Genomic DNA, 21255 nt, shown 5'->3' on the forward strand with positions numbered 1-21255 from the left:
ACCACGTTCTAGCACCATCTGCTGGTGGAAATTATCTTTGTTAATGTATGAATTTAATTCTTTGTTGAGGATTTTTTAGTTGTCAACAGATGTAGCGCAAATTGCTGCCTGCTCATATCTGTGTTCTTATTTAAGATCCACAACAAAATCGTTAGCGATCCATGGCAGAATTGCATTTCACTTTTGGCCGCCGCTGCAACACGGCAATGGATTCTTGATTCTGCACGTGGAACACTGTCACCCTCCTTGTAGGCGTTGGTGTTCTCCGGATCCTCTAGTTTTTCCCCAACACAAGCCAAACAACCATTTAAGGAATTGGCCAAACTTCCCGTTTATAGGACCTTTTAGAAAAATAACTCAAAATCTGAATCTTTATCCTGGAGAAATCCGATTCGCGATAAAAGCTCGTTTTGACAGATGTCCAGTAGGTATATGATAGGAGTGCTAAGAAGAGGAAAGGTAAACAAATCAGTAAAAGTAAATAATAGAAAAAAGATATACAAGTTGTATGTTAAACTTAATTCGCACCGTACGTAGCCAACCGTGCTAATTGGAGGTGTGCCGTAATCACAAGTTAACATTGCATAAGTACATCAATTAATAAATAAATTCCTAAACTTGGGAAAGGCAGCACAGTCCCAGACCACACCAAGACAACAACATAGTCCCCTCAATAATCGCGAAGGTCGATTTAACGCGTGTGCCTGACGCCAGAGCACGTCACCGTCGAATGGGCGACGTGAAGTGGGTGTAGATGGCGGTGGCGAGCCCGTAGTGGTGGGTGTCGGGCTCCATGCCGGAGCAGAAGTAGATGGCCTGCATCATGCAGCGCGTGGCCAGGATGCGCAGCAGAGTGTTGAGGTATGGTGGCGCTCCCGGCACCGCCGCCCGGTCCAGGGACTCGGCCAACGCCTTAGCCGAGTCCACCTGGATCTCGATGTTCTGCGCAAAAAAATCTGGCACACCGGCGTTTGTGAGGTGACTATCCCGCACGTGGCTTGTAGTTCAGTGCTGGGGAAGCAGCAAGGGTTGTGGTGTATTGGAAAGAAAACGTTATTCAGCGCACTTCCTGTGGGCATTCAGGTTTCCATAACCTGGCTTGCCAGGAGAAGGCAGTACAGCAAGTGGATTAATCTACATCTGGCACAGTGCCTGGCTGCCTTCCAGCGTTGTCTGTGGTTCGTCACACCTTTTGAGTTGTTCTGCCTCTAAGGGCGAGTGGAAACTATACGGCTACATCTCAAGATAAAGGTAAAAGGTGCAGCCCTGCAATTGCTCGCTCAGGCCAATACTGACATCGTTTCAAGACACCTCTGCTTCACAGTAGGGGGTAGCACATTCCCACCCATTTTGAGCATAATGTTCATCACAATAAGTCGACCTGATATTTCAACATTTCAGTGCTGGAATTTATCTAAAATTAAATACAGTACTACATTTATCGTGATGGTTTTTTGTTGCTTATTTCTGTGGAGTAGCTGGGAAACGAGCCGAGTCCTTCAACTCCCTACACTTGATAACACAGTATGTTCAATGTGGCTGCTGGATTTTGAAGCCAGGGTCCCAGCTGTAATCTCTGGGTCATAGGGTGACCCAGGTGACCCTTGCAAATGAGACTATTATGTTCTCTTGAGTTCTCACCCGGTTAAACCAAAAGACCTCAAACAAAAATTTGAGCCACCCGACGACCTCTGAATTCCTTGCGAGGAGGATGATATTGAAGGAAGGTTAACAGCAATCTAGAAACAGTAGAACCCCTCTTAAAGACGGTAATTGGTTCCACGAACACGAGCATTAAAGGATTTGGTCATTAAGCGAGTATAGGAAATACGTGTTAAAAGCTTAATTCGTTCCGATAGCATCGAAAGTTTCCCTTGTTCACCCAAAAAACGTACTTTATAATATTTAAACAATGGATATTAATACATAAAGATACTAACATTATAAACACATCATATTAAAATAAACACTGTTAATAAATGCATGAATTCATTTTGATTTAAAACTTTCGTGACTGCAGGGATTCATATTCTTGGTTCTTTCGGTAAATTCACGTAGAAGGGAAACAATAAAATAATAAAAATATACAACAATAAAATTCTCACGACGTTTCGACTGCAACACAAGCAATCATCATCAGGTGTGAAAACCACAACAAGAAAATTTGAAAAAAGTGGCGGTTATTTTAACGTTAGCACCACGGAGAGAGATTTGATAAGCCATTTCGGGTCTTAATTGATTGATCACGCTTAAGGTGGCTGTCAGAACGCATCCATTATTTTTTGTCTCCCCCCTCCTCTTTTCCGAACATAGATGGACTCGTCCATCTGAACAAACTGTCAAATCTCTCTCCGTGGTGCTAACGTTAAAAATAACTGCCACTTTTTTCAAATTTTCTTGTTGTGGTTTTCACACCTGATGATGATTGCTTGTGTTGCAGTCGAAACGTCGTGATAATTTTATTGTTTTATATTTCTTTTATTGTTTTCCTTCTACGTGGCATTAATTCATATTTACTGTACCTACAAGAGCCCGTCGTTAACAGGGAAATGGTCGGTTAAGCCTACACATTGAGCTCTATGGAGGCCCGTTGTTAAGCGATTAGTTAACAAGGGTGGTCGTTAAAAGGGGTTCTAACTCTACCTTTGATTTCGCCGCCTTCACCAAGATGTCGTAGTTGGAAGGTGGAGGCGCCGGGTGGCGTCGGAGCAGCGCACACTCGGGGAATTCGCCTACGATGCGCTCCGCCACGGAGATGTTGGCGAGCAACATGAACTCCTCCACCATCGAGTTGGTCTCCCTGTGTACACGCACCAGTTTCTGCCACCACAACACATCAACCACAAGGGTCAAGATTCTTTATCTTAGATTATTTTGCTGATAATAAATTTCCCACGTGATAAGCCACTTTGTTCAGCTATCATTTGTGGTCAGGGTTTTACTTGGTAAGATAAAAATAGTTTAGTTTTATTTGTATATTTGTTTAAGTTATTTGTTTACCTTTCCAATACTTTGCAATCCTAACGTGTGCTTGTATTGTTTGTTGTTGTAACGTTGTGACCTGCCCCAACTGGACATCTGTGAAAAAAGAGCTTTATAGCTCATCGGATTCTTCCAGTAGATATATATATATTTTGATTCTGATAGAGAGATCTGCACAACAGTCGGATCGCAGTCATGGGAGGTGTCTTGTTGACGAGACTCACTTGAGTTCCTTGGTCTGCAGGTCGATCGGGTCGTGGGTTTCGCTGTCCATGTGGAATCGGACCTCAGGGGATGCCAGAGTCAATGCCCTACGGGTGGAGAAGGGACATGAGCGATTATCATGTCCAGCCAAAACAACACAGAATCTTAATATAAGACACTTCACAAACTCAGATATTTGAGTTGAACATGCACAGCTCGTTAAGTCAATCCACTGCTGGATGAGGGCCGCCCCATGTCATACGGGTCGTGGGGTGGTTTTACCGTACTTAACCGTGGTGGTCAGTACGCGTTGGCAAAGGTGGGGGAGCACAGACATGGGAGCATTAAGAAGAGTAAAACAATTTTGATTTAAAGCTTTCGTGACTGCAGTAATTCATATTCTTAGTTTTTTCGGTAAAGTCACGTTGAAGAGAAACAACAAAATAACAAAATATATATAAAACAATAAAAAAATTCTCACGACGTTTCGACCATAACTCAAACGGTCATCATCAGGTGTGTCGGTTTGCATAAATTTATTTTGAAAACGGCATATTTATTTATTTATATATATATATAAAATAACGTTTGCGTCACGCGCAACGATTGGCTGTTTGCCAGGACTAGTCCATCTATTTTTTGAAAAGAGGAGGGGGGAGACGAAATTTGTTTTTATGTATGCTGTCTGAAAGCCACTGTAAGCGTGAACAATCAATCAAGAACTGAAATGATTTATCAAATCTTTCCAATGATTGCTAAGATAGAATCCATCTTCTCGGTTGAAATTGTCTCTGTGTTTGTATATGTGGATAGCCTCATGAACGAATCTCTTCAGCTGCTACTATGTCGACCAAATGTAAGGAAAACCTGATTTCCAAATTTAACCTCCTCTTCAACAAAAGACCGGACCCACACACCAAAAAGTTAGACGTTAATAAAGTCGTAATTAATCGCAGTAACAGTTCTATTTCCGATGGTCTGAAATCCGTTTTAGCTAAAGGTCTAAACTTTGCAGTCACACCTAAACACATACCAGTTAATGATATAATTGCCCAAGTAGACGTTGCTCTCAGGGGCCTGGGTCACATCGCTGCAGACGTAGCAAGATCTGAAATCGCTGCAACCCTCAAAAACGCTAAGATGCCAGCTAGCAACCTCAGCAAAGATGAGCGTTTTGAATTATATAAATTAAAAAAGAGGAATGATATTGTAGTTCTCTCAGCTGACAAAGGCAATGCTACTGTTATCATGGATAAAATAGAATACAACAACAAAATTAAAGAATTACTCGACGATGGTAGTTATACAAAAATAAAAAGAGATCCCACCAACAGCCTCGTCACACAAACCAACAAAATAATTTCTGATTCAACCGCATTAATTGATCAATCTAAACAGTTTTCGTTGAAACCTTCTGCTGCCAGGCCACCAAGATTATACGGCTTACCAAAAATACATAAAGTTGATACACCTCTTCGTCCCATAGTCTCTACTATCAGCTCCCCCACCTACAAACTAGCTCGTTTTTTGTCTGAAATCCTGCGTCCTTTCACTGGAAAGACCACCTCTGCGGTACAAAATTCTACTCACCTGGTATCAACAATCAAGGGTATTTCCCTGTCCCCAGACGACCTGCTTGTCAGTTTTGATGTAGTTTCCTTATTCACCAAGGTTCCTGTACCTGACACCATTGCAATCATTGAAGACTTGGTTCATCAAGGACTAAACACTGAGGTACCCCCCCTGGTGAGACACTGTTTAACCAATACATACTTCACTTGGAATGGAACTTTCTACAAACAAACTGAGGGCACCCCAATGGGCTCCCCCCTTTCTCCAGTTATAGCTAACATTTTCATGGAGAAATTTGAGACTGACGCCATCCAGACTGCCACTCTGCGCCCAACCTTATGGAAGAGGTACGTGGATGACACTTTTGTCATCTGGCCACATGGCCGGCCTGCTCTAGACCAATTCTTCGACCACATCAATTCCATACACCCAGCCATCAGATTTACCATGGAAGTCGAAATAGATGGCAAGATACCTTTTTTGGATGTCCTAATTAAAAAGAGACCTGATGGTTCAATGAGCCACTCTGTCTACAGGAAAGCTACCCATACGGATGCTTATCTGAAACCGGATTCCCACCACCATCCATCACAGAAGAATTCTCTCATCAAGACTCTGTATCATAGAGCCCAATGCATATCCGACCAGGAACACATAAGCAGTGAACTCAAGCACGTACACCAAGCTCTTAGGGCTAATGGTTACTCCGACTATACAATCCGCAAAGCTATCACTCAAACCATGAAGAAGAACCCTCTTGAGGAGCCTTTCAAAACCATCACTTTACCCTACATTGCTGGGATCACAAAAAAGATCTCCAAAATCTTGAATAAACACAAGATCCAGGTCCGTTTCAACACATTACATAAAATCCGTGATCTGGTTCCGTCTGTAAAAGATGTGATTCCGGACATACAATACCCTGGTGTCTACAAACTAAGTTGCCTCTGTGGTAGTAGTTACATTGGAGAAACCAAACGCCATATCTCGGACCGCATTCGTGAACATAAAGCAGACCTTAAACACGGTAGGACCAACACCTCGGCCGTAGCAGATCATTGTTCTAATTCAGTAGGCTCACATGCCATTGACTTTTCCAAGACGGAGGTTCTTTGTAAGCCATCTGGCTTCCATGAGAGATTCGTTCATGAGGCTATCCACATATACAAACACAGAGACAATTTCAACCGAGAAGATGGATTCTATCTTAGCAATCATTGGAAAGATTTGATAAATCATTTCAGTTCTTGATTGATTGTTCACGCTTACAGTGGCTTTCAGACAGCATACATAAAAACAAATTTCGTCTCCCCCCTCCTCTTTTCAAAAAATAGATGGACTAGTCCTGGCAAACAGCCAATCGTTGCGCGTGACGCAAACGTTATTTATATATATATAAATAAATAAATATGCCTTTTCAAAATAAATTTATGCAAACCGACACACCTGATGATGACCGTTTGAGTTATGGTCGAAACGTCGTGAGAATTTTTTATTGTTTTATATATATTTTGTTATTTTGTTGTTTCTCTTCAACGTGACTTTACCGAAAAAAACTAAGAATAAGAGTAAAACAATTTATGTCACTGCATTGTCCTCTATTGCCCACAATGTAGCCCCGCAGCAGCCTGTAACACTCCAATCTAGAAGGATGTTATTAACCAGGTAAAACCTTAACTTCTTTATTGTTGCCTTCATTTCCGCATCTCCAGCTTCTTCAGCCTCCCACTCCCAGCCCCACTCACTTCCCCCCCCCCGGCATTTTGCTGTGCTCGCCCCTTTAATCCCTCTAGCAGCACCCCACTTCCCCTACCCCACACCCCCCATCTCTATCTCTCCCCCCTTGCTCCCCCCCACTCTCTTACCTATATAGCCTCTTGTTACAACAGCCCTTTTTTGCCCACTTCAGCAATTGTTTCTGGCTGTGGTTGTCCCACCTGAAGAAGGACGCTTGTGTTGCGCCCGAAACGTCGTGATTTAATTTAGTTGTTATTTTATTTTATAGTTTTACCTACGTGACTTTACCGAAAAAAACCAGAGTATGAATCCTGTAACACTTGTTTGTGCATGATATTCACCCAAGCCTCATGCATCATGGGGTCAAAAAAGCAACAGGTGCAGCCTTGCAATTGCTTGCTCAAGCCACTGCTGGAAGAAGGGGGCTCCCATAAGAGGCGGCCCCTCTAAGGATACACCCTTTTACAGTCCCTCTCAATGTATTTTAGCCTACTCTTCCACGCTGGCCGGATGTCTTAGAAGACACGGGAGTAACCACACTTTACCGCGCCACAGGCGACCTGCCGATCGACTAAATGCGGTGCACACATTAATACGGCTCATCGCTCCAGTGGCGGTGGAGGGGATGAGGATCTTGACAATGAGTTACCCGTTTTGAATGCGCCTCTGCTTGAGGATCTTGGCCAGGGAGTTGAGGCCACGCAAGCTGCTGGTGACCGGATCCTTCCGCCCAGCGTCGTCCATCATTAGCTGAGCCTCTGCGTACGTCAGAGACGCCTGCGGGGATACGATGAACACACCACGGGTGAACCATGGGGTCCTCGCAATTACACAATGCCCACGCCTGATCCAAGCCCAAGCCAGAACTCAACAGATGTCTACGTGGCTCCCGATGACCACTGAGGGTTACACTCACCCAAAGAAAGTAAAATTGATATATTTTTTTAATTCTCAAAGCTGGAATTTAACCAAATTTAGTGCAATGTAATTTGGTGGTCTTTCGTGCAGTGAGTTTAACACGTAGGCTTTCGTGACCAATATCATCCATAATACAGGTTGTTTGGGTTAGATTGTGTAAATACATAAATGTGTCGTTAAACCCGCCACCACCCGACACAGCCGACTAGTAAGGGTTGTCACATAAACAGAACGTGGCCAATTCGTCACTGGTACAACACACCGGTGTGCTGTACTCGTGACGAATTGGCATGTTCTGTTTACGTGACAACCCTTATTAGTTGGCTGTGTCGGGTGGGGGTGGGTTTAATGACACATTTACATATTTACACGATCTAACCTAAAAAAACAAACCTGTGTTTTGTGCAGTGATTGTTGACTGGACAGAGACCATCAACTCACTACTTTCATGTCCTACCTCGCACCTCCGATTAGCACAGTTGGCTACGTACGGTGCGAAAGAAGTTCAACATACATACTACCACTTGTGAACCCGTTTCATCTCGCTACACTTGTGAACTCAGAGGTGCAAGCTCAACGCTCTGACCTCTCAGCCATCCGGAAACCTCAACTGCACTAACATAGCAAGGCACCGATGCAATACACGTGAAAGCAAACGAGAGTTTTACAAAAACTGAACGTCTGTGGGGGGGGGGGGGGAATCACCTTGGAATTGATGATGCTCTTGGTAAAACGTGTGCTCACAATCTCAGCCTTTGGAGTCATCTCCCATATGCACGAGAACGCCAGCCTGCACGCGCACAGCACATGCACCGTCGCCATTCACCGTCGAGTGGCAGAGTCGTCGACATTGGAGTGGTGCAGGGTGTTCACTCAGGAAAGCCTCGCAAAGTCTCGAGACTCTTTTTCAGGAGGGTCTTGCCAAGTTTTTGGTAGTCGAGTCATTCTTTCAGCAGCGGGATGTTTGGCCAAATACCGGTTTGGGTTGTTACAAATTACTCAACTGGAATATATATGTAGCAACCATTGTTCGACTGCAAAAGCTTTGCAGTACCCTCCCGAAGTTATGAGATTCAGTGAGGCTTTCCATGGTTAAGGATCATAGTAGTAATAACACGTTTATGTTAGCAATGAGAGGAAACCTGATAACCTGGAGTCAACCCATGCTAAATAGGGGGAGAACATACAAAATCTACATGGAAAGGCAACCAAGTCGGGCATCAATCTTAGGCCATTCTTGCTGTGAGACATGTGTTACCATTGTGCCATCCTGGTTTGGCTGCTTATGTATGTACACATGCTTGTGTGGATCTGTACAATGACACTTAAACAGTGCCACGCATCATGGGATTACATGTGCACCTGGCAACAACGCACGTTAGCTGCTGAGTATGGGTTGCAATGTGCACACTCGCGAGTTCACAGTTGTTGGTGCATCTCACCGGTCGACGTTGGATCTCAAGGAACACAGGTTTGAGCTCAATAACTCTGGCACCATATCAATCCTCTGCAGGCGCACAAACACATAAACGCAACAACTTCTCTGTCAATAAACACAATCTGGCAAATACATATGCACCAACTCAACGAGTGTTTTGCAAGCAAACCCACACATGATTAAGTCACCTGCAGGTAACTGTTCAGCAAGGGGATGTTTTCGCGAATGCCAGTTAAGATTGTATGGGTTTTATTTAGAAGAAATCTGATGAATCCAGAGGAAACCCATTCACTAACAGGGGGGAGAACAAACAAAGCTGCAAGCAAAAAGGCACAAGAGTTGAGTAATCAAACCCAGCGTCTCCTTGCTGCAAGGCACGAGTGTTACCACTGCGCCGATAGCCTGCCGCTCATGATGTCACGGTACATCATATTATAAGAAATCCACAAAAATCACCTCGTTTAAAACATCATGAGAGATATTTAGCATTGTTGTTGCACATTTTTTAAAATTCTAATTCATTTTTAAGTTATCGTTATTCATACGGGAAGTACTGAAAAGCACGCAAAAAAATGTGGTGAAAATGTCAAATACAATTACAAAGTTGTGGGGAAACTGGTACCGCGATGATCGTTAGATCGTAATATTTTACATCATGTCGTAAAGTTAAGAATGAAAGGATGAAATCGGCGGGTCGTAAAACACTTGATATTGTGGCAAGAAGAAATCCACATCTCACTTTCTCACACAGGTAAACTGTGGTACCACGCAGAGATGCCTCCTCATCCAAGGCATTCCCCGGCCGGATAAAATAGCTCACATCGGCGATGTGTACCCTAACCTAGAACACACATTAACACACCGTCACCACCCTCACATGCATGGATGTGTAATGACAGGGTGATACCTGCCGGCCTGTAAGGGTAATTAAGGTTATAGCTGCATTACATAATGCCTTATTATGAAGGGGCGTATCTGGGGTAAAGGTCAACGGCGGAGTCAGTCGAGAAGCTCCGGGAACCATCCCGAAGGGCCTAGAAGGTTCTAGAAAGGGGGCGTGGCCAGAGGTGGAGCTTGGCCACTCCAGGCAGATATAAAGAGCACCGAATCAGAACTTCGGGGCTGTTAGCGTGGGGTCTGGGTCCTGGTTGCGTCGCTACGGTCATCATCTCTTCGTCTCCGACCACGTGGCTGGTTCTTCTGCAAGAGCAGCTCTGTCTCCGCCGCTACGCTCGTCAACCAGCCAGCGTAGCTACGCAGGACGCAAATGGGCTGCGTGTTTGTACAGCCTAGGTGTAGCCGCGTTACGAAGTGTATCGCCCTGTGTGCTTTTAATAAATAAGACGCCTTCTACTAGACGTCTGGCGGAAGTCGTTCACTCCACATGCATGCATAACCTCCACCATAGCCACTCCAACCAAAGCACAATAATGTGAAATGAAATGCACACCCATTACTACCTGGTGCATTCATTGTGAACCAGGCATTCGGCCAGTGACGTGGACACTTAGGCCAGTGGGGTCTTAGCCATGGCTTGGCTCAGGCTTGGCTCTCGCGCAACATGCATTGAGATTATTTCTATTATTTTGGCTGCTATAAATGTCCAAATGATGGGCCACTTTGTTGAGCTATTCAGTTGTGGCCAGGTCACTAATCAAAAATAAATCAATACCTCAGTGGGCTTTTCCTGGTAAGATGGGGATGGTTTAGTTGTATTTGTTTGTGTTTGGGTTATTTGTTGATCTTTCTTGTACTTTGCACTACTATTATGTTTTTGTACTGTTTGCTGTTGTAACGTCCTTACCCGCCTCTACTGGACATGTGAAAAATAGCTTTATAGCTCATTGGATTCCTCCAGTATAAATATTCTGATTCTAATTCTCAATAAGCCACATCAAAGCAACGCTTAAAACCCAAGCTGCCTCTAAGCATGGTTCCAGCCCTGAGCCTCCGTGTCCCTTGTGCCTCCACGTATATCTCTGCATGCTCCCAGCCACGCTCAGAATTTCCGTGAGCTGAGCCTGAGCCAAGGCACAGCTGAGCCACTCATGCTTCTTTGGAGGCAACGGAGCAGATCAAGCCAGAACCAAGCCATGTTGAAGTCAGTCCTGAGCCGAGCAGATACCAAGAATACGGGCACTAAGGCAACAATGTTTGGAAACTTAATAACAGGAATATTGTCCACCCCTTTGTCAATCCACTGCAGGATGAGGGCTTCTCCATGCCGTAATGGGTTGCGATTGTCATTTGACCTTGCTTTGTTACGATGGTCAATGCAGGTGGTGAAGGGGAGAACTTGGGCAGTTTTTTTTAGATATCACTCTGTACCGGTGTTAGCCATGACTGGAACTAAACCAGCTTGACAGGATGAATGTGCAGTGCACTTATCATTGTGCCACTTAAACTCCCCTTGTAACCTCCGCTAGCATTGACAAAACCATGAAAGGAATAGGCACGAATTACCGCGACCGTGACCACGATTACCACCACCAAATGAATACCTCGGTGTTCCCATTGTCGAGCGGTTTGCAGTGTAGGGCATCGTCGATGTCTGTGCAGCCTGGAGGATCCACACTGCAGATGGACAACGCACGAAGGTCCTCCCTGCCAGCCTGGTCCTTGTACGGGACACACACAGCACCAGGTTCAACAAAACGCTGCCTTACAACAAACAAAACACAGGGTGAGCCATACATGGGTAAACCAACTTCATTCTAATGGCGTTCTATCTTCTCAATAGGCGACTGAATATTCTGAAAGTACAGTCCGTTCTCCTATAACTCTGCGTGTTTTCATATCGTGAATTAGATATAATGCGATGAATGCATTAGGGAACACATTTTTTCATAACATGGATGCGAATTGGATAAAAGGCGATCGAGTGAACAGAACTGCGTTGTGCGAGGCAGAATAAGCGGTTGTACGGTTGCCTCGGTGTAGCATCACACAAGACGGGATGTTTCTGGATGCTTCTAGATGCTACTCACGTACCCGAAGTCTTTGTTAAGCCTGCGTACGCATCTCACGTGTTATCGCGGACTGTGCTTTACCCTATATTATTTATTATGCGATTTTTCCACAATTCGGTGTTCTTCAGGAACGCAAGTACAGCGTTATAGGAAAAAAGTCTGTAGTCCCCTTGCTCCATTCATTTATGTACTGGACCATCTCCACGGCTACTGCAAAGTCCTCCATATCCTGGCTCACCACTTTGATCCGCATCTCTCGAGGCCTGCCTCTCGGGTCTCCGCCCTGGTGCTTCCATAAGTCCATCGCCTTCATTCCTCCGATGTGAATTTCCTCTCTTCTTACGATGATGTGTCCGAGCCATCGACTTTCTTTCAGGTCGACGGCTTTTCTATATACGGTCTGCGGTAAAGGTGTAGAGCCCCGTGGCGTCTCGTTCATGCCAGTGCAGCGGAAGGACCTCGACTGGAGGGAGAGCTCCAGAGAGGTCCTCTAGAAGGTATTCTACGCAGGCCAAACATCTTGAAACTATTGCGGTTTGACAGCACGATGATGATGATGGGGGGTGTTTTCGCATTTGTCTATTGTCGGGGGCCTATACGTCGGGGGCCACACGTCATGGGCCACACCAAAGGCCACCCAGGGGCCACCAGTGGCCCGTGGGCCTTGTAATAAAGAACATTGAAGTAAAGGATTCTCACATGCACGACCGAACACACCAACACACCGCAGGCGTAAGAATTGAACTCAATCGATGAATTGACATATCGTCACACGTCTCATGCGTACCTCTGCTGTGATGCTGAACGTGGGAGGGGGCAGGCATGCAAGTACGGCCTGGCTGAAGGGCTGGTGTGGCACGTCGTGCTCCAGCAGCAGCACCTCCGTCTCCGTCTCCTTATCCCCACATTCGCCCAGAGAGCGCACAAAATGGCCCTGCACAAGCACACCGACGATTAGCACGGTTGTCTACGTATGGTACGGAAGAAGTTCAACATGCATATGCACATACGTGGCCAATCGTCACCGGTATCCCTTTTCCACTGGTACATTGGAACCCAGACAGTGCAGATCTCTCGAAGTGTCTGTGGTCACCCACTGGCTTTTTGCCGTGTCGAACCAGAACCAAACCGTAGTATGCTGGCCCCACAAGGCATCCAAATATATCCGGGGGCCGAGCAGGGCCAGGGGCGGGGCTAGCGACACGTTAATTGTGTGACAGCAGTCAGTACACCGCGGGGACGTGGCACCACAGCGTCATCTGCATGTGCCTAGACTTGTTCAAAGCATTGACCGTCCATGGCATGGATCCGCTTTTGCAGTGGATAAACAACCTGCAGCCTACTAAACCGTGCCAGCCATGGTGTCGCTCGGTTGTGCAGTGGCAAATAGGTATGAAAAGCACAACCACAATGCCAACCTTGTACCTAACGTACATTATGTAGAATATTAACCGACATCTGTTTAAACAAAGATACAACCCAAAGAATACATCTTAACAATATATTTAACTTTTCACCAATTTTGTTTCTCATTGTGTTAATGGTATCGCACAAGACAAGCAATCTATACAAACCCTTCGTGGTCAAGGACGACCCACAGGAGCAGACATAACAGAGCTACTTCTAAGATCCATTGAAGTGAAATGCAGTCCAAATTGTAGGGGGGCAGTGCTTTTCCAACCACTCTGCCAATCAAAGTAATGTTCATCACATGGCAGTCAAACGCAGTAGTTTTCTCAGAGATGGAAATCAAACAATCGAAGTGCACGACCAAATTTAATATCGTTTTTGGTGCAGTTATTGGTGACTGGGCTGAGACTATCAACTTACAACACCTTAATAACCTAGGTTGAATCACAGGTGAGTTTGCCATGCTTTCAAACAAAAAAATATCACAGTGGTGCCACTTCATCCACCCTGACTTCCAATTCACCGTGTCACCGTTCGTGTTTTGGGTTCGACGGCTGTATTGCATACAGAGCCGCGTGGCCGCGCGTCAAGTGACAGAAGGATGAGCCCGACGATGCCGACCACGGGACAGACGGGTGAGGTGTCACGGCGTCCGGGGCGTCACGGTGCAGTCGTACGTTCGGGTAGCGGGAGTGTCGCAGCCAGCCACCGATGGCCACCACGATGCGGTGGGCCTGCAGGGACGCTGCTTGTCTTGTCTCCACCCGCACTCGTGGCATGCGGCGGTCCGCGGGCGTGAACAGGTGGCGGGTGGCCTGCAACACGCCCAAAAAGCCCCCAGTAAGGCATTCAACAAACTGTTTGGGCAAGTGCCGTCAGCACACACCTATTCAAGCTGGTACGGCAAACGACGGGGTGGGTACGGCCAGCACCATGCCCGACCGCCTTTGTCTCCACAGCGCTGATGTTTACATGCCACATCAGAGACTCATTTATGGCCGAGTCGACCTAGGGAAGGGCCCAAGACAGGTTCAGACATTTGGCGCTGTTTATTGGTTATGAGCGATAAATATAATCCAACTCGGGTCCCAGGATTCGTAGCGCAGCGCGCTAACCGCTACATTACCGCTCCCCACACGTACACACACACATGCAGATCAGCCCACCTCCTTGATTGGGCTGGGCATGAGCATGCCGCACAGCGGCCTCGAGTTCCGCTTGATGATGCCGACCACTTTGCCAGTGGGCCGACGCATCTTCCCACTTTCGGCTTTCAGCTGGAGACCAAAACAAAGGACAAACATCGTGTTGCGTAATCTAAGCAAGAGCGACGACAGCAGCAGCAGCTGGGATAGCACCGGGAGATGACAATGCAAACTCAAATGAGCACTCACCACAGTAGCGTCTCTCTCACACACTGAAATAATGAAATAACTATTTTTTTAACCAACTCACTGCATAACACAATACAATTTGGCTTGAAGGGGAAGGAGCAATCCAAAACAATAGCGCTTAACCTGCGGATGTGGTTTCATGCTGTGTCTCATCAGTGTCAATAATGAGACTGACGCTTTGTTAAAATGACAAAAGATCACAGTGAGGAGTCCTCCGTAAATATTTATAAGTTAAAACAGTTCTGGCGATTGATAGAATCAACCGGAACACGCCCATCAGATACCACACGTTTAAAAAAAAACGCGTAAGCTTTTGCGACCAATATTATCTACAACAAAGGTTACCCTCCCATCTAATTCACAATTTGATGCTTAATCTCTCGATTCTTTATGATTTCACTGATTGACATTTTCTCTTACCTGCTTAGCACATCAGTCACCCTATATGTGTTTAATGTTTACGTAACGTTTTAATAAGTATAACTGTGCAATGATCAGCCTATAAATAATCTGCCCAAGCCAACTTGCACTACATGCGATTTAATATCTAACACTTGTTTATGTTTGTGCAATATTGTCGACTTTTCATAAACCACAGTTGTTTTCGTGCCAATTTCAATTAACTTCATTGCTGTACTTTATTATGTTTTGCATTTTGTCACTGTGGTATGTATGCATGTAGAACTTATTTCGCACCGTACACAGCCAACCATGCTAATCGGAGGTGCGCGGAAAGGACAACAATCTAAATACAAAAAGCAGTTCTAAAGAAATTAGTTTTCAATATAGAGGCCACCCTGTGACCCAGGTCACTCTCGCAAATGATACGTGTCCTGATCTCTTGAGTTCTAATTAAGTTAATTAAAATAAACATTAAAAAGGAGCTCAGACCGTGGAAGCGCCACCGTGTTGAGCCTGGATATGCATAACAGGTGGTATAGGCTCTGCGCCAAAATGGCAGGCAGCAGAGCGCAGTACAGCAAAATGAACTGTTGTCCTGTCCTTCTATGCTCCTGATCTATGCCCCCCCCCCCCCGTTCACCAACCCGCATCGAAGTATGGTCAAATAACCCCTACGTACATACAAAAATAGTATGAAATGATTAGCACTCCTGACTTGATTTTGAAGTAATGTAATGTAAAGTCATTTAATAAACGCAAAATCAAGCTAACAGCATCTCTAATGTGGATTGTTGTCTGGTCACACGGTGTTCATTATGTTTAAGGTCTCTCTTGAAGTGGTTGAGTTTTTGCTGTTATTCTTTGTTTAAACTATATTTAAACTATAATCTTAGTTTTTTTTCGGTAAAGTCACGTTGAAGGGAAACAACAAAATAATAAAATATATATAAAACAATAAAAAATTCTCACGACGTTTCGAACATAACTCAAACGGTCGTCTTCAGGTGTGTTGGTTTGCATAAATTTATTTTTAAACGGTGCATTTATAGTTAGACGTTAACAAAGTCGTAATTAATCGCAGTAACAGTTCTATTTCCGATAGTCTGAAATCCGTTTTAGCTAAAGGTCTAAACTTTGCAGTCACACCTAAACACATACCAGTTAATGATATAATTGCCCAAGTAGACGTTGCTCTCAGGGGCCTGGGTCACATCGCTGCAGACGTAGCAAGATCTGAAATCGCTGCAACCCTCAAAAACGCTAAGATGCCAGCTAGCAACCTCAGCAAAGATGAGCGTTTTGAATTATATAAATTAAAAAAGAGGAATGATATTGTAGTCCTCTCAGCTGACAAAGGCAATGCTACTGTCATCATGGATAAAATAGAATACAACAACAAAATTAAAGAATTACTCGACGATGGTAGTTATACAAAAATAAAAAGAGATCCCACCAACAGCCTCGTCACACAAACCAACAAATAATTTCTGATTCAACCGCATTAATTGATCAATCTAAACAGTTTTCGTTGAAACCTTCTGCTGCCAGGCCACCAAGATTATACGGCTTACCAAAAATACATAAAGTAGATACACCCCTTCGTCCCATAGTCTCTACTATCGGCTCCCCCACCTACAAACTAGCTCGTTTTTTGTCTGAAATCCTGCGTCCTTTCACTGGAAAGACCACCTCTGTGGTACAAAATTCAACTCACCTGGTATCGACAATCAAGGGTATTTCCCTGTCCCCAGACGACCTGCTTATCAGTTTTGATGTAGTTTCCTTATTCACCAAGGTTCCTGTACCTGACACCATTGCAATCATTGAAGACTTGGTTCATCAAGGACTAAACACTGAGGTACCCCCCCTGGTGAGACACTGTTTAACCAATACATACTTCACTTGGAATGGAACTTTCTACAAACAAACTAAGGGCACCCCAATGGGCTCCCCCCTTTCTCCAGTTATAGCTAACATTTTCATGGAGAAATTTGAGACTGACGCCATCCAGACTGCCACTCTGCGCCCAACCTTATGGAAGAGGTACGTGGATGACACTTTTGTCATCTGGCCACATGGCCGGCTTGCTCTAGACCAATTCTTCGACCACATCAATTCCATACACCCAGCCATCAGATTTACCATGGAAGTCGAAATAGATGGCAAGATACCTTTTTTGGATGTCCTAATTAAAAAGAGACCTGATGGTTCAATGAGCCACTCTGTCTACAGGAAAGCTACCCATACGGATGCTTATCTGAAACCGGATTCCCACCACCATCCATCCCAGAAGAATTCTCTCATCAAGACTCTGTATCATAGAGCCCAATGCATATCCGACCAGGAACACATAAGCAGTGAACTCAAGCACGTACACCAAGCTCTTAGGGCTAATGGTTACTCCGACTATACAATCCGCAAAGCTATCACTCAAACCATGAAGAAGAACCCTCTTGAGGAGCCTTTCAAAACCATCACTTTACCCTACATTGCGGGGGTCACAAAAAAGATCTCCAAAATCCTGAATAAACACAAGATCCAGGTCCGTTTCAACACATTACATAAAATCCGTGATCTGGTTCCGTCTGTAAAAGATGTGATTCCGGACATACAATACCCTGGTGTCTACAAACTAAGTTGCCTCTGTGGTAGTAGTTACATTGGAGAAACCAAACGCCATGTCTCGGACCGCATTCGTGAACACAAAGCAGACCTTAAACACGGTAGGACCAACACCTCGGCCGTGGCAGATCATTGTTCTAATTCAGTAGGCTCACATGCCATTGACTTTTCCAAGACAGAGGTTCTTTGTAAGCCATCTGGCTTCCATGAGAGATTCGTTCATGAGGCTATCCACATATACAAGCACAGAGACAATTTCAACCGAGAAGATGCATTCTATCTTAGCAATCATTGGAAAGATTTGATAAACCATTTCAGGTCTTAATTGATTGTTCACGCTTACAGTGGCTTTCAGACAGCATACATTATAAAAAATTTCGTCTCCCCCCTCCTCTTTTCAGAATATAGATGGGCTAGTCCTAAATAAACTGCCAAATCGTTGCGCGTGGCGCTAACGTTTTATAAATAAATAAATGCGCCGTTTTAAAATAAATTTATGCAAACCAACACACCTGAAGACGACCGTTTGAGTTATGGTCGAAACGTCGTGAGAATTTTTTTATTGTTTATATATTTTATTATTTTGTTGTTTCCCTTCAACGTGACTTTACCGAAAAAAAACTAAGAATATGAATTACTGCAGTCACGAAAGCTTTAAATCAAAATTTATATTAAAACTATTTAAAAACTATAAACTAAATAACTTTACCAGGTAAGGACCCTGAGAGCTCTATAGCTCTTTTTAAGTGACCTGGCCACAAATGATCGTTCAGTGAAGTATCTTATCACATTTGAAATTGATAGCAGCCACATACTCTAAGTGCATGTCAGATTGTAACTGTGGAGGGAAAAGCCGGAGGACCTGGAGAAAAATCCATGCGACCACGGGGAGAGAGACACGCACACTGCAGGTGTCTGGGTTTGATTTTGGTTCGGCAGTGTTGACGCTCCACTCACCACATCCTCTTCATTCTCTTCTGCAACGTCCCCTGCGACGCCCTCATCGTGCAGGACCAGCGAGGAGGGGGCAACCCAGCGCTCCTCGGGGAACATCTCCACGCACACGATGTCGTCGTGCATCGCGCGGTTTAAATGCTGCAGCCCCTGGATCAACACCTGCACGCAGACAAAAAAGATCCCCCGTATAGTCTTAACAGACCGCTGGGCCAAGTGCTGTTAGAGAGCAGCATATACAGTAAAACCTTGGATTGCGAGTAACTTGGTCTGCGAGTGTTTTACAAGACAAGCAAAATTTGTAATAAATATTAATTTGATAAACGAGCGAGGGTCTTGCAATACGAGCAGCTTTGTACTGCCAAGCGTCACGTGATCACAACTGATATACGAGTGCTTTGATATACGAGTGCTTTGGATTACAAGCACGTTTCTGGAACGAATTATGCTCGCAATCCAAGGTTTTACTGTACAAGAGTTTTAATACCACGAATAAACAATTTAAAATGTAGGACTATGAGCCCATGAATCTTCTGAAACCAATGTTTTTCAGTAACATATGTTCAAGTAGGGCAATTTCTAGACTGGGTTTTTTTTTCCAACAAAGGGCCAATGTACCTAATTGTTATTTAACGTTACATTTTGGAGGTGGAAATAGACCATTCATTTTGTTAACAAAGTAGTCACAACCATCATTAGACCTCCTTTGCCAGTACCAAAATATAATAGGGTTTTTCCCCTTTTTTCTGGCAACAAAACTGAAACCTCTTACAAGGAATCAGGTGTGCATTAACCACAATACTTGTGGTCAAAATGCAAACAAAAACACACTGATAATATTTGCAATATATGCGTACGCCTTTTGGCGTCCTCTGGTCTCGCACCAATTGGGTCGAGGCTCAAAAGAAAGCCGTCCCTGGTGTGAACCAATCAGTCTCAAGGACAATGCATATATTATCATAGCGTGTTTTTGTTTGCATTTTGACCACAAGTATTGTGGTTAATGCACACATGATTCCTTGTAAAAGGTTTCAGTTTTGTTGCCAGAAAAAAGGGAAAAACCCTATTATTAAAGTAGTCACAATTAACGTATATACTGTAGTTGTGGTGGCGTAGCTATCGAGTGTGCAGGCAGTGCAACTGCACCAAGACTCACAGGCCGGGGGGGCAGGAGCCAGGCTATGACACCTACGTAGGGTGCAAAAGACGTTCAAAATACAAATATTTTAGCCCAGTAGCTCTTAACCTTTACTGCAGCCTTGCAGTAAAGGTTAAGAGCTACTGCTCATGCCAAGAACGCTATGCCACTGCTTAATTATAAATTTGTTTTTAAAACTCACACAGATACGATCGGACAGCATTGTTCCTTCCAGACGCAGGCTTGTGAAACGTGTACCTCTTTATCACTGTCACCGTCCCCTCGCACCCTCAGAGTCCCCTCCAGGTAATTCTCACGACTCGCAAGGAAGGTTCCCTGGACAAACCGGCCGGAGCGCACACCTTGCTGCAGCTGGGACAGCGGGAGATGTTCGGGAAGATTACCCGGGACTCCACCACATCCTGCACACGTACACAGCACACGCACGGCACATGCACGCGTCAACAACAATTTTGCAACCGCCATCACGTAACGAGACGAAGGATCCAGTCTGATTTATCTCAGAGCAGTACGGCCATCCGTGTTAGAAAACGTTCCACAAAAGTGGATATCATAGAGCTACCTCTAGAGTTTCACCCTTCCGTCTCTGCTTTTTGGTAAATATGCCACGTTATAAATCTAGGATTTATTTGATTGATTGACCATTGATGGTGAGGATGAGACGTTCTAAACGGGAGCTGTTTAACACGTGTTCTTTTGCGACCAATATTATCCATAATAAAGGTTTTTTGGGTAAGAGCGCGTAAATGTGCGTAGTTAACCCGGCACAGACAATTAGTAAGGTTTGTTACGTAAAACAAAACGTGTCAATTAGTTACTACTGCAGCACGCCAGTGTATTGGAGAGTAAACCCACAACACTTACAAATCGAGTATATCGTTTCCCTGGCGATTACAACCAGCGAAACGTCGTACTCAGCGCAAGGCAAGTGTCCCTTTCTTCAGTGAGGCAGCTGGATGCAACGCGGAAGTGAGGGGTCGGACAAGGGTACAGGCCCGCACCATAAATATGAGGGGGGGGGCAGAGCTGATGCACGCATACGGAGTCTCACCTGCTCCGAGGCCAGTGCCAGACGGTCAATCAACTCAGGGTTGTCCAGCAAGCTGCGCACGTATTCCTCCACTGGGGGTACACAGACACGCGCAGATAAACGCAGAAATTATAATTGGCGACACGATTTACCGGACGATTTAGAGTGCCACCCAAAATGTAAATGTGTTACTTTTCAAGTCATGCCTGCTGGATTTATTAATTTTCCTGTTTAACTGAAGCACTGTTTAACAAGAGGCACTACAGACTTGATTCAAAGCTTTCGTGACTGCAGGAATTACTCTTTGTTTTTTTTCGGTAAAGTCACGTATAAATAAGAAATAATAAAATAACATAATAGCGTACGACGTTTCGGTTGCAACACAAGCAGCCATCATCAGGTACAGAAGAGCTAAATTTACGAGAGAGAGGAAACACATAACCCCATATGTATATACAGACACA

At 44.7% G+C, this 21255-nt stretch overlaps 1 protein-coding gene across 1 annotated transcript in view; it reads right to left on the minus strand.

Moving 5' to 3' along the window:
* Window positions 1–704: 704 nt before the first annotated feature.
* The window catches only part of LOC142923792 (exosome complex exonuclease RRP44-like), a 111249-nt gene continuing 90698 nt past the window's right edge, over window positions 705–21255 (minus strand). Inside the window, exons 3-4 of the mRNA XM_076064770.1 lie at window positions 2644–2800; window positions 705–942 (exon numbers count right to left, since the gene is read on the minus strand). Coding sequence (XP_075920885.1) covers window positions 721–942; window positions 2644–2800 — 379 coding nt within the window. The 3' untranslated portion in view covers window positions 705–720. The remainder of the gene's footprint in view (window positions 943–2643; window positions 2801–21255) is intronic.

This window comes from Petromyzon marinus, unplaced genomic scaffold (genome assembly GCF_048934315.1).
Source record: "Petromyzon marinus isolate PM22_M1 ecotype Great Lakes invasive population unplaced genomic scaffold, UKy_Petmar_22M1.pri1.0 PM_Scaffold_7, whole genome shotgun sequence".
NCBI lineage: Eukaryota > Metazoa > Chordata > Hyperoartia > Petromyzontiformes > Petromyzontidae > Petromyzon > Petromyzon marinus.